Source organism: Telmatherina bonti (assembly GCF_933228915.1).
Source record: "Telmatherina bonti genome assembly, chromosome: 8".
NCBI classification, from domain to species: Eukaryota; Metazoa; Chordata; class Actinopteri; order Atheriniformes; family Telmatherinidae; genus Telmatherina; species Telmatherina bonti.
The window spans coordinates 26883341-26898012 of record NC_136626.1 but is presented as its reverse complement, the minus strand read 5'-3'; the positions used below and the strand labels follow the sequence as shown (position 1 = coordinate 26898012).

Genomic DNA, 14672 nt, shown 5'->3' with positions numbered 1-14672 from the left:
GTGAAGTCGCTCAAAACTTTGTACTGCATGCTCAAGGCGTAAAAAGCCACATTTATCTATTTATGTATTTATTGTGGAAGGTAGGACGATGTTTATGGCCAACCAATCACAAGTCTTCTTGTTGACCAATCAGATAACTGGAAGACTTCGCTTCCTGTTTAGCCGAACGACAGATAGGGTAAGAAATAAACCTTTATCCTTAAAATGATCTTTAAAAAAAAAAGAAATTATTACTATAATTTGTGAACAACTACTGTACCACCAATGAGTAACTTTTTTATATATCGAGTGAGCGGTTTAGGTAATTTTTTTGTTTCATTTTGTCCGTTACATGTGAATATGTGTGCGTATGTATCGGTGACACCGACCAGTTAAACATTAGCCACATAAACTGTTAGCTATCAGATTAGCTTATAACAACAGAGTCCTTATTGATAAATTAACGCTGAATTTGACTTTTTTTTTTTACAACTACTCCCACAGACGTCTTCCAGCGGAACCCCCATCACGGATAAAGACTCGCTTTCATGCTTAAATAGATAGTTAACCGTGAAGAGACCATGGGAGGAATCAAACAAGAACAGAGTGATGCATCACAGCAGTCTAAAGCTTCTCATTCAGCTGACCAACCACAAGATGAGGTATGTAATGCTGCTTCTCATCGAGATAAACTCAGTTTAAGTGCTTTCATTTTTAAGAAACGCATTTGCCAGATTTTCAAATGATATATTTATTGGAGTATTTTACTTAAACTGTTAAAATGCATTAATAGACATGCTATGTAGTATTAGACCAGCTAGCTAAAACACACACTAATAAAATATGCCTGTAATAATAAATAGATCATTTAGATCTTCATTAAAATCAAAATGTTGCATAATATTATATTTAAACAGGCAGATATAATTTAACATGCTCCCTGCAATGTATAAATAGTTGAATATGTCAGTAAAGCACTGTATGGGATTTTATAGGGGAATGTAATATGGTTAGGCAGGAACATATATTAGAAATTGAGAAATTGTAGACTTGTAAAAAAAAAAAAAAAAAAAAGCTACAAAAGTCAAACAGTATAACTGTAAAATATGCAGTTTCTTACATAGAAAGAAATAGTTAAAGTAAGCCAGCTAATCCTATTTGAGTTGTAAATGAATAAATAAATAAAAAGTCCTTACAACTTGGATTTGTTGTAAAAATGTCCGCTGGAAGGAAGCAAGCAAGACTGGGCAACCCCTGCTGTTTTTTTTTCTCTGTGCAGCCAAAGAAGAGAGGCTGGCCAAAGGGAAAGAAAAGAAAAAAGGTTCTACCAAATGGTCCGAAGGCACCTGTAACAGGATACGTCCGCTTTCTCAATGAACGGCGAGAACTTATGAGAGCCCGATATCCAGATTTACCTTTCCCAGAAATCACCAAGAGACTTGGAGCGGAGTGGACCCGATTAGCCCCAAATGACAAACAAGTAGGGTTTTTTTTTTTTTTTTTTGTTTGGATGTTTTTTTACTGCATTGTGTTCAAGCAATTCACAGTAATTGTGAGCCAATTAGAGCACTTTTGCAAATATTAAATTTAAAAAATTATTAACAGTTGAAGATATATTCATTTTTAATCTGTTAAAAGCCCACTTCAGTTCAGCATGACAGCAGTATTTTTATTTCGACAGCGCTATCTTGATGAAGCTGAGCGAGAGAAGATGCAGTATGCCCAGGAACTGAAGGAATATCAGCAGACTGAGGCCTTTCAAATCAGCAGTGCCAAAATACATGACAAAAGGATCAAAAAAGGTGACAACTGCCCTCAACCTCTTTGTTTATTTGTGTGCATTTCTCTTGACTATTCCAAGTAAAAAAAAATGTTAAAAATCACTAATTTGAAGCTTTCCTATCTTCAGTATTACTCTGTGCATCACAAGTTTCTTTTTTTTTTTTTTTTTTTTTCTTAAATCTATTTCAGAGGATACACCATCAGTCATTGTCAGCTCTAGCTCAGGATCATCTTTCACAAAGGTTTGTGACATGCGGATGCGTCTTGTCTGTCTCATCAGCTGTGTTAAGGCCACCTCACAAATTTTGGAAATCCTAGTTGTAAACCTGGTTATTATGTCTGTTTTAGACTGCTGACCTCCCAAGCAGATTTGATATCCCTATTTTCACAGAAGAATTCCTCGATCAGAACAAAGGTAGCACAAGCTGAAAAAAGGAAGCAATCACACATAAACCAAAACCTTGTTTACATCATAGTAAATTGTGTTTAGACATATTTAATCTGTTATTTGATTGTATCAAATCTCCCCCCAATACCTTTTTTCATGTCACCTTTCTTGCTTTAAGCTCGGGAGGCTGAGCTTCGACGGCTTCGGAAAGCCAACATAGAGTTTGAAGAACAAAATGCGGTGTTGCAGCGACACATTAAAGACATGAACAACGCTAAAGAGCGCCTGGAGGCCGAACTGGGCCAGGACGAGAAGCGCACCCAAGCACTTCATCAGCACTTGCTGGCCATAAAACACACATTGGTCAACAGTCTGTCATCAGTCCCACTCCCAGGTCAGACTGAAGTTTTCTGCCTTCCTAAGTGAAATGGTTTCTTTTAAATATTAGGCCATTATGAAAGTGAATATTTATTAATGCATACTGAATTCAAAAACTGCCAAACATACTAAGTTAGTGACACTTTTTCATGAGAAAATTAAATGTATATATATATATATATAAAACACTGTGGATTTGTTCATTCTTGTTCTTTTCTTAACAGGTACAGGTGAGATGGCATCTCTTGGAAACCTTGACTCATACCTCAGTCGTCTCAGTGGAGTGCTTGAGGGAAACCCTCATAAACATCGTGCCCTGCTCAACCAGCTTTGTGAGGTCCTTTCTCATATTGACAGGTAGATTTCACTTCAGTCACATTAAAACATTCAATTAGACAACTGAAAGCCTTGATAGCAGAACATTAGTTTGCTTCACCTTTAATGTCAGAGTAACCTTTTCTAGCATGACATTATAGCTGATGAATAAGGTTGAAATATTTTGTAATCATTGCAACAGTCTATGGACTTTGTTTCTACTCCTGAAATTGCATGCTGTAGACATAAATTGGCTGCACTAATGCTAAGGAAACATTGATTCTAATTTATCTGCATTGTTACCACAACTTAGGTTTTAAGTTCCAATATTTAAGTGTTCTACTAATTCTTTACGGTTTTTATAATAAACCTTCTTTGGAGTGCATGAACAGATCAGTATTTTTTTTGCCAGGTTTGGTAATTGAATCAGTTTGCTTACAGAGGTTTCTCTCACTATACGCAGTTGTGAACAATTTTATGGTATTTTTAACAAAATGATCTCAGTTCTTATTAAATGGTAAAATGTCTTTCTTTCAACAACCTAACGTCTTTTATGTTCTGTTAGCAACAAAGTAATGGTTTACAAGATTTTGAAATAATTACAATGTATTTTGTTTATATTTTGCAAATCGTCCCAGTTTTTTTTGTTTGTTTGTTTTTGTTTTTTTGTTTTTAGAATTGGGACTGTAATACATGCCGTAATTTCCAGGCTATAACCCACTACTGTTTTCACACAATTTGAATCCTGCGGTTTAAACAATGATGCTGCTAATGTATGGATTTTTACTGGCTAACGAGTCATTTTGCACTTCCTGCACACACCCTCAATACGGAAAAGAAAACACAAAGAAATGCATATTCAAGTTAAAGGCGATTGATGTGACCGTTGAAGAGAGAAATAGAACTGCTGCGTGCTCGGTGAAGGTGCATCTTGCATTCAGGTGTGCTCTATAGCCTGGAAATTTCAGTAAATCTGACCAGTGTATCAGACAGTGTATTGTGTTGATTTAACAGAAGAGAAAATGTTTGCTTTGCATCTCCACAGCTGTGCGCAATGGGACAAAATCACGATGTAATGTGTGAATTCTCACTTTACAGCTCTGAACTGTGGAAACTTTTTTTTAATTTTTTTAAAACGGTGAATCATCTGTCAGAATAAGTGTGTTTCTGAATGCCGGTTTTCTCTAATTATATACTTTTCTTCATTGTCAGTGAGAAGTTATGAGGAGACTCCAGTCAGAAACTCGCACATTCACACATTGCAGGAACACCCGGCATGCTGGGTGGTATTAGCAAACGTCATTCCCTTTCAGCAGAGCATGTGGGGGTGTTAGGATTGACAAAGAGGAGGGTCCAAACACTTCACAACAACATAAAGTCCATGTCTACACATCTGTTTTCTTTGTTTAGGTTGTTTTTTTTTAATGTACGTGTAATCTGTAGAATATGTTTATCCTCTTTTAAATGTTTTACTGTAAATTGCATTTATTTTCAATGTGATTCATTTTGTTAGCATTGATTGTTTTTAAGATTCAGAAATTGCATAAAATATCATTTAGTTTTCTCTTCTGAATTGTTCTAATTAAGTAAATTCAGATTGATCCCAACCATATTGTGCAGCTTTTTGTCAGAGGTTGTCCACAGGTCCAATTCAGCCAGCCCAAGTATCAGTTTTATAGTGAATGCTACTTGATATGAAGGGGTCTGGACTGTGATGCAATTAGTCAAGTTTAAGAGGAAAAAAAAAACTGAAAAGGGGTTAAAAGGAAATGTTGCTGTATAAAATGCCTGAATTGTTATTGATGTTGCCAAACTGGGGGAATGAGCTGTTTCACATGTTTTAGGAACATTTTGCTTGTGCAGTATGTTTTGTATTTTTACAAATGTTCATTAAACCATGTTGAACAAAATATTTCCAACCAAAGCCTTTTATGTACCATTTTACGCTTTTTTTTTAAATTCACTATCAAAACCATTGAATGTCATCTAGCTTAGCTTTATCTCTAAATCGAGTCACGACACAATCTCAAGCCTCAGCTTTATGTCACAGCTTTAGACTGTGTGAAAAATGTGCAAGTTGTTCTTGTGCAAGACACACTAACAACAGAGGGAGCTGTTGGTCTGGTCAGGAGAATCAGATTTCATATGTTAAACCAGATTGTATACTGTTAGTTTTAATTTGCGTTACTACTGAATTTAGTGTCTCAGGAATGCATTATTTATAATAAATTACATTTTTCCCCATCTTTTCCCTACATCTAAACAAGTCATGTTTTGAGCATGCAACCTCTAAAGACATCATAAGATATTATATGTGGAATATTGTGCACAGTCCTTAACTTTAAAATGCTGATAAGAGGTATGTTTTTTTGTTTGTTTTTTCTACTGAAATTCAGTTGGTTTTTTTAAAAAAAAAACATTTGAACTGTATATATCATGAGGGAACCAGCACCCTGACAATACTTAAGTGACTAATTTTTAAATAATTATCTCTGACTTCCAGACTTTCCTTACATAGAAAATAAATTAATATATACATGCATATATATATATATATATACAAACATATATGTATATACATACATATATGTATATGAAATGAAATGAAAAATACTTTATTAATCCCCAAAGGGAAATTCAATATTGTAACATATAATAATTAATTTGAGGAGGTCTTGTTCCGGGGGCTGATGGCTGCTGGCAGGAATGATCTTCTGTATCTTTCAGTCTTGCATCGGACCTGAAAAAAACCTCTCACTGAACACACTTTGTTGTTTCATCACTGTGTTGTGTAGAGGGTGTGAAGAATCCTCCATCATCTTCATCAGCTTGTGCAGCATTCTTCTTTGGACAATCAGCTCCAGCGGCTCCAGAGTTACTCCAAGCACAGAACCAGCTTTCTTGATCAGTTTGTTGATTCTTTTCAAGTCTCTGGTTCTGATGCTACTACCCCAGCAGATGCTGCAAAGCTGATTGCACTCTCCACAACAGACTTATAGAAGATACGCAACATCTTGGTGCAGACGTTAAACGATCTCAGCCTCCTTAAGAAGTACAGTCCGCTCTGACCTTTCTGTAGATGTAGTCAGTGTTGCATTTCCAATCCAGTTTGTTGTCCAGCTGAACTCCAAGATACTTGTATTCCTCCACCACCTCCAGCTCCTCTCCCAGGATGGAAACAGCGCTTTGTTTATTCTTGTTCCTCCTGAAGTCAACAATCATCTCTTTTGTTTTGCTGGAATTAAATATAAGATGATTGTCACAACACCATTTAACAAACTGACTAACCAGTTCTCTGTACTGCGCTTCTTGTCCATCCCTGATACACCCCACAGCTGCAGAGTCATCAAAGTATTTCTGCAGATGACAGGACTCAGAGTTGTACTGGAAGTCTGAGGTGTACAGTGTGAATAGGAATGGCGAGAGTACAGTTCCTTGTGGTGCACCAGTGCTGCTGACCTCCATCTCAGACACACAACCTTTCAGTCTCACAAACTGGGGTCTGTTTGTGAGGTAGTCATAGATCCGGGTGGTTGTGGAGGTATCCACCTGGAATTTATGGAGCTTCTCACATAACAAAGCAGGCTGAATGGTATTAAAAGCACTTGAGAAATCAATATATATATATATATATATATATATATATGTGTGTGTGTGTGTGTGTGTGTGTGTGTGTGTGTGTGTGTGTGTGTGTGTGTGTGTGTGTAAAAAATCTAATAAAATGGGATATGATTTTCTGAGGAAAAATAATGAGCAGAGAAGCTAATAAAGTGGCGCGTGAACCTCCCACACCATCACACAGCTTCTGCCAGTGACGTCACTGGCAGAAGCTGGCCGCGCAGCTGGTGGTGCTGAAGCTGAACAAGATGGCTGTGTGTTGGGGACCGGAGAGCTGAGAGGAAAGAGGGAAAACGTCTCAAATTCAGTCGGACACGCCACGGAAAAAAGACAAGGGAAGACTGCGACAGTGGCGTTTACCCTCCGAGTGGGAAGACTGTCTTTTTGTCACGTTTCACGAACCACGTTTGTCTCCAGTCCTGCAAACCAGTGACGGCAGGCTCCTCTCATTTCCTGCCCAGCCATCCATCCATCCCTGGATTACCTCAATCGGTAAAGAAACTGGTGAAGAAGCTGGACTCTGTAGGAAAGAAGCTCGAAAGAAATGTCATTGCTGTGTGTCGGAGGTAAGATAAAAACTAACACTCTTTGTTGACAAGAGTTATTTTTCATTTCTTCGACCTACTGGCGCGAGCTCGTTAAACAGCTCCTAATATCTTCACAGCGTTTAAGACTTGCTTAATATTTCTTAAAATTCAACATGTCAGTGCTGTTTTATACGTCTTGATAAGGAACGTTATAAAAAAAAAATTGCTCTACTGATAAATGCAATGGATGTTATCATGAAAGCAGTAATAATTCTTGCCTTTTTCTGACCGGTTTTCTCGCTTCATGGTCATTCAATCAGAAACATTGCAGAACTACTGTGTCTGATCACAGCTCAGACTCACGTAGAAAAACCTGGCACTGCTACAACCAGATCGATTTATGGAGTAGGTGTATGCTGGCAGGCTCAGTTAAGCAAACATAGTGAAGACAGATGTGATTCACTCCATTTATCTGTATGTGGAGGAAGGGAGTCTCATTTCTATAAAAGCAAAATATCATTTTGATTCATATTTATATCCAGTTAGTTGATGTGTTGCATCTCAGTTTAACTCGTATGGTTTTTTTTTTGTTTTGTTTTTTTAAAGGGCGTGAGGATTACAGTGTGGAGATCCAAACCACGTGACTTACTGCAATATACTTGCATATTTCGTTCAACAATTCTGTCCTGAAATAAGACGAAATTTTCCCAATTGCAGTGTCATTTAACCATTGTCAATTATGTTCCGAGTATCTTTTATTTTTCAAATTTTATATAATGGTTGTAAGGTGGACCCAGATGAGGGTTTATTAAGGATTTGTTAAGAAGCCAGTTACTGTCACTCAATTTCTTCAGGAAGCAAGGCTTTAAAGCATGAGGGTCAAACTTCAGTTCCAAAGTATCTGGCAGGTTTTTGTTGTTTCCGTGCACCAGCCCTCGAGGACTGAAGTTTGACACCCCTGCTTTAAAGAGAGATATTCAATTTAATTTTAACTGATGAAACCTTGGTACTTTGCTGTCAGCTGTCACTTGAATTGATGTCCATAACTACCCATGTGTAAAAAGAAGGAAAGCTTGGGACAAAAAAAAAGCATTAGTCTGACCTAAATCTCAGTTGGCACAAGTTTAGGTAGCAAGACAGCTAAGTACAGGTCATTTAATTTTTTATTCTTATTATTGTAGAATGGTTAAAGTAAAAGAAATTTGTTGTTTTATAATGGTCAAGTTAAAGCATGTTGCTCTTAAGCCAGTAATAATAATATAGATGTGCTTTCATCAAAAAGTTATTGGAAGAAAAGAAGACACCCCAGATGTTTTTTTTTATTTTTTACTTAAAAGCACAACCTCTCTGACTTTTGCCTCCTACAGCTATTCAATATTAATTAAAAAAATAAATAAATAAATAAACGACAACCGTACATACTTAAATTGCTTTCTGATCTTTGAAACTGATATTTTAGCTTATATTTGTTTGAATTTCTGCTTAATGTATGCATGCCTTTGTTTAAACATCTCATCTCTTTTATGAGATCAGTAGCTTTCTTTATGTTTCATGAACTTGTGAGATCTTTTACAAATTACAGCTGACGCTTGTGAAAATCAAAGCCTTGAATGAAGGCAATATTTGTGCCATTTATCTTTTTTTCTGATGCTGAGAATTTTATTCAAGTTAAATTTTGAAAATATCTGTTTTCCTGGGAATAGCAGGGGGAAAATTTCAAAGTTACTTCTTAAACTTCTCCAGTGTCATTGAGAATTTTAAGTACTTGTAAAGTTTGCTTATTTTTTTCTGCTCTGTGCTGATACTGATCACAAAAATGTCAGAATGAGCCTTCAGGTTTGTTTACAGGCCCTGTATGCCCTGTAGCTTTGTTGGCACAGCAACCACAGGGGTATATTAAGTCTCTGCTGGCACTTTCTCTTTGAGTTTTACACTATTCTTGTATCGGTGCCATATTTTTTTTCAAAATTGGAGTAATGGAGAAAAAAAGGGGCTAAAGATTGTGGCTGTTCACCCTTTGCAACAGCAGTCATGTATTATTACCTGCTCAGAGTTGTTTATACGCTGCTACCATGTCTAACAATGTTAGATGTAATCTATGAAATAATGGACTGTGCCAATGAAGCTTAGTAAACTTCTCTAATCTGGTAATCGTCCTCATTGTCGTCCTGGTGTAAGATGTCAGTTCAAACAGAGCATTATAACATGAAGGCATGGAATTTACCATTCAGTACCAATAACATTAGAATTCAGTTCATTAGCAAACACTTACTTATTTTTTGCTGAAATAATCAGAGATGTGTTGTTGTGCTTTCTTTGCTGCACTGCAAACTTCAGTGAGCTCATGAGGCAAAACAGAGGGGTTTGGTCACTTTTACTTAATAATACACAAGTACACTTTCTAGAATGATTTCTTTTTCCCATTACTTCTGCATGAAGGTAGGTTTGTCCTTTTGCTCATGTCAGTAAATGGATCTGAAGTGCAAACTCTTGAAAAGCTTTTGATTGGGAAACCTCAAGAAATAAAAAGCCCCTTTAGCTGGTCTTCACCCCGACACAAATGTTTGTACTTGTTCAGTTTTCCTCAGTGAAGAAAGAGAAAATGAGATCCTGTAATTGCTGTGGCAGCGGCTCAACATTTTCTGATTAGGGAGTGCAGAAAATATGCAACACTCTTGTTTTTTCAGCTATTACCCTTCACACTTCCCCTCTGCTGTAACTGCTGCAATGTTGGTTTAAGTCTTTTGCCTGTAAGCATGTGCCCCCCTACCACTACCACACACACACACACACACACATCCCTCTCCCCTCTTTCCAGCACCCCCTCCCCTCCCCACCCCTGTCACACTGAAGTGGTTATTTTTAGTGTTGGGGATGCAGCTCACTCTGCCTGCATCCGGCTCCACAGAGAGATTAATGGAGCACAAGTGAGATAGATAGAAAGGGAGCGCACGTGCATACTCGCCACATGGCAAGGGAAGCATGTAGGAGTGAGTGATTGAGTGAGAGGGAAAGGGAGGACCGATGGCTGAGTGAGGAAAGGAAGCTGTGCTGTAAAACTCCCAATTGCCTCCTTGAACGTGGGATTGTCAAATGTATGCTCAGCGCTTCCATGGAAATTAACCCTACTTACCCCGCTGGCGTGACTGCTTCATCTGCAGCTAAAACATCACAAAGGAGATTTCACTTTGAAGTTAGTTAAAGAGCGTACCCTCCCCCATCCCACCCGCTGCAGCACCTGCCTCATGATTCAGAGTGATATTTAAGAGATGGGCATCTTCCCAGGGGTTTGCTGGGGTAATGCTATTTTCAGAAGCCAATTTGTCCACAATGATTAGCATCCCAGCTCTGCTGTGACTGACAAAGAAAATGACTCAGAATGTGTTGCTTTGCCTTCATAATTTTTCAGCCTCTAATTTTAAAGCAAATTTTCACTGAATTAAGCATAATTTATCTCTTCCCATTCCATCCAGCCATAGGTCATGTGTTTTATTTCCGTAGAGTGATTCAGTTACTCAAACATTTCTCCAAGTGTGTGTTGTTAATGTCCTTTCACATCTCTTTTTGATTGTCTTTCCTTGTATTTCATTCTTTAAATTAAACATCAATGAAAGAGGCAATCACTGGGAATTAAATACCAACACTCTGAATATTAATACTCCACTCTTGAACATAGAGATGGTTGTCATCAGGGTGCAAGATTGAATGAATAATGAATAAGCGTTTGACGTCATGTGGTTTTAAAAGTCAGCCCGGTACCTCCAGAGGACTCTGGGTTGAGGGAAATGGCAGTGACACTTCGCTGCTTAGTCCATTGTGTTAGACTGCTTTTTCTTTTATTTTTCAGCTCATGTTGACAATTTGGAAGAAATGTACATGCAGTACATGTATCATTTAGATATGACAGGGTGTATGATCACTCTCCTCCCTGAGGTCACCTTTCAGTCCCTCTGGCTTCCAATAAGTGACTCAGAAACTCCAACTTCTCCTGCTGAACAGATGCAGTCTTTCATATTGAGATGTCGGCGCACTGTCGAGAGAGCATGGAGCACTTTCCAGGCTGTGACTTGCGAGCCACCCACCCTCTCTCTGAAATACCAGACAGCTGTCAGTTAGCATGCACTCTACCAAGTCCATGAGCTACAGTTACAGCTGACTGGGATGTAGTGTAGTCAGATTATGCTTTTCAGAACAGGCACAACAAAAAAAACAAACATTTTTTTTTATTTCTAAATTCAGTTTGCAGCATGAAACCCTTTGAAAACTGCCAGACTAAGTGGATTAATATTAGTTTTTTCTTTCCAATTTGTTTGCAGTGAAGAAAGCCAAGCTTGATGGACCCCAAGGTGAGCTGTGATGAATGAAGATCATGACTGTATGAATCAATCTGTTTCATGTGAAGAGTGTTAAAAAAAAAAAAAAAGCTGACGACGTTTGTAATTCTACTCTTTGCAGAGAAGTTTAACACATACGTGACCCTGAAGGTGCAGAATGTTAAGAGCACGACCATTGCTGTGCGTGGTAGTCAACCATGCTGGGAGCAGGACTTCATGTTGTGAGTGCTTTGTCTTCATTTTATAAATCTTTGCCCTCTTTTTCAGCATCTGTTCCCATATTTAGCCCTTAACATCATTCTGAAATCCTCTTGAAAAGACATCCTATTTGAATTGTTGCTTGTCTGTAGTGCATGCGATAACCTAAACTTTAAATATACACCAGTGTAAAAAATATTACTACAAATTTGGTATTTTTCTATAAAAAGAAATCTTCCTCCTTCCATGTAAGCATACAAGTAGTCTGAAACTGTTGACATTAGGTAAGGAAAGATGCTGTTATTTCACATGGAGAGACACCCCCTCAGGGGTTCACTATTCCAGTACACAGATGTTGTTCAGCTCAGGGCAGCAGGGTCAGCTGTGACATTTCCATTTCCTAAAAGGAGTTATTTTTGGCCCTTTGCTTCCATTCAGTCTTTCTCTTTCGGAGTTGTAAAGAGATGACATAACATCTCTGCTGAACTTTGCACTGCACCACATCCAGTTGAGGAAAGTTCTTCTCTTTCTACTGTAGACATTTAATACAACTTGAAACCTGATCAAAACCATTGAAATTTTTTGTTTGTTTGTTTTTTGTTTAATAACTTTACTGTTCTAACTCAGCTATATGTGTACTTACTTGCTCTAAATCTTGCTTTTTTTCACTGTTCCTCTCACAGAGGAGTGCAGAAATTTAACTTTAACCTCAAAATATTGATTAATTAAAACCCACAATACTATAGAAACTACAGAACATTGTATTTATTTAATGATGAGCAATTTAAACTAATAATCTGCATTCACATTACAGATCTTAGTTATTCCTGACATGAGGGTGTCATGCGATACACATGAGCAGTGCTTGGTGAAGATCGAGGCTTAGAGTTGTTTGTCATGCAGAAAAACTGTCTCTGCTGTTGTCCTGTCTGTGCTGCCTCTTCTATCTTGCCAGCATCCATGTTGACAGTCACCTACTCTTCATGTTGAATGACTCATTTCTCACAGCAGATTGAATCATGGTGCATATCCATCCTCGGATGTAAATGCAGCTCCTGATGGCATAGGCTATACTCCCACTGAAAATTCCTTGTATTAAACCAGGATTCTTCTGTCTGCATTTTCCCAGATTTATTTATCTTTTTCTTATCCTCCCCATGTCCTTCTTCTGCCGTGCAGTGAAATAAACCGCCTGGATCTGGGCCTCACAGTAGAGGTATGGAACAAAGGGCTGATCTGGGACACCATGGTGGGCACCTTATGGATACCTCTGCGCAACATACGGCAGTCCAACGAGGTACATTGGCTTCCACATTAGCCCTCATTGGTTATGATTACTGTGCAAAACTTCTGCATCAGTGATTAAAAAATACATTTTCTCAAGCAACAACACAAGGACTATTAAAACCTGACTTGTGTTTGCTTGTTGCTTTAATTAAGACCATTATTTGTAAATTGTATGTGCGCTGACCTTTTATGTTTATTGCAATGAGTAGATCATTTTAAAGGTTCTTTATATCAGCTGTATTTTCATGTATTGTGTGTCTGTATGTGTTATCTTTTTAATAATTATTTGATTATTACATTTTGACCATCTTTTAGCTACCCAAGGGTGTCTAAAGGACATCTTGTACATATTGTTGAAATCAAACAAATTTATCAAATATGTGCTTTTTAATTTGACTCCACCAAGTATGCTTACCTGACTCATATGAGCATTTCCCTAGTGATGCCTTCACTTGCCATTGCTTTTTGCAGGATTGCTCTTTTTCCAGGCTTTTCATCAGCCTCACTCAAACTGAGTGACTTGAGTTGACCTTATTATTATTATTATTATTATCATCATCATCATCATCATCATCATCATCATCATCATCATCATCATCATCATCATCATCATCATTATTATTATTATTATTATTATTATTATTATTACTACTACTACTACTACTACTACTACTACTACTACTACTACACTGAAACAGGTTGGCCACATATTTAGGACTCATGACTGTATGTATGATGCAATGATGAACAATGTTTAGATGCATTTGGAATCTGTAACAAACTTGCCGTTTGTCTGCAGTGAAATTGAGCAATGCTTTGGGATTTTTTATTATATAGTAGAATTTTACAGACAGCTGCCACCTTTGTAGGCAGAAAGTTTTTATTTCAAATGGATGCTCATTTTTTTATTAGGAAATACAGGCAAGTATTATAAAGTTAATGTAAGAAGGTTATATATATTTTAAGCCCACTATTAAGAATGTGAAAGTTTGTCAAACTGTTGCATGCTACCACCTTTGTTGCCTGGTTACGTTATGTTTTGTGTATCTTAAAACAGCCTAATCTGGTGAAGGGAAGATTAGGGTATAACAAAAGGAGAATTATAGACCCTAACGGTAGAATTTCAATCATGAGCAAAGTCTGCAGAATAATAATCCAGCCCGAAGACTAAATCTGCTTGATACTGGCTCATACTGAACAGAATCTGACCAGCTGTAGGCAAGAAAGGATTAAACAATGAACCATGCATTACCCAGTTATAATGCACAATGCAGTGTCTAGAATACCACGTGCAGCAGAGCAGTGTTCCGCGGCAAAGTGCATTATAACCTAGTAATGCATGGATCAGAGTTGTTTAATACACGTATACCATGGTCCAACACAGTAAACATTTTAGAGCAAATGTAAAATGTAAAAAGTACATTTTATAACAAATTTACTTTTTACAAAACTTGCTCAATATGCTTAAGTATTGGAACTATTTTACAATGGCCTTGATGTACTACCATTGTCATGCTACAGCATGTTTCTCTCATTCTTCTGTCAAAAGCCAGCTGATCTGAATCAATCCATTTGGTTGATTAACATGTTGCTATGGTAACGCCTGTAATGGAGTAATATTGCAGTGATTTAACTTGCCAAACTATGTGTGCATATATGGAAAATAATAATGCATGCCAGTTGGCATTAGAATTACCACTAACCATGGTATAAAGGATATTAAGTCACTTTACAGGACAGGTTATACATGTCTAATGCAGTGAACAGGTACATTAAATATTTGATTGGGAGTTTAAGAAGACTGAAATATGATTTGAACCGGTAGATCCTGCTGTTTCAGTCAAAAACAACTATGCATCTAAATAA

The 14672-nt window shown here is 37.4% G+C and overlaps 2 protein-coding genes across 2 annotated transcripts in view; both read left to right on the top strand.

The window, feature by feature from the left end:
- Window positions 1–156: 156 nt before the first annotated feature.
- hmg20b (high mobility group 20B) lies at window positions 157–4664 on the top strand. Its single transcript, XM_079244542.1, has 9 exons — window positions 157–178; window positions 484–641; window positions 1259–1459; window positions 1661–1781; window positions 1951–2003; window positions 2110–2176; window positions 2328–2543; window positions 2752–2884; window positions 4055–4664. Exons 2-9 carry the CDS (start codon window positions 561–563, stop codon window positions 4065–4067), a joined length of 885 nt encoding a protein of 294 aa, XP_079100668.1. The 5' UTR covers window positions 157–178; window positions 484–560; the 3' UTR covers window positions 4068–4664.
- A 2340-nt stretch (window positions 4665–7004) lies between these two features.
- Window positions 7005–14672, top strand: part of unc13a (unc-13 homolog A (C. elegans)) — a gene marked incomplete at both ends in the record, with an annotated part of 50900 nt that continues 43232 nt past the window's right edge. The window contains 4 exons of the mRNA XM_079245369.1: window positions 7005–7026; window positions 11304–11333; window positions 11443–11542; window positions 12699–12816. Of these exons, the coding sequence (XP_079101495.1) occupies window positions 7005–7026; window positions 11304–11333; window positions 11443–11542; window positions 12699–12816 (270 nt within the window). The remainder of the gene's footprint in view (window positions 7027–11303; window positions 11334–11442; window positions 11543–12698; window positions 12817–14672) is intronic.

Coding starts and splice junctions, on each gene's coding strand:
- hmg20b (XM_079244542.1), top strand. CDS start 561: ATGGGAGGAATCAAACAAGAACAGAGTGATGCATCACAGCAGTCTAAA. Junction 2,177..2,327: donor ATTCCTCGATCAGAACAAAG/GTAGCACAAGCT, acceptor TCTTGCTTTAAG/CTCGGGAGGCTGAGCTTCGA. Junction 2,544..2,751: donor GTCATCAGTCCCACTCCCAG/GTCAGACTGAAG, acceptor TTTTCTTAACAG/GTACAGGTGAGATGGCATCT.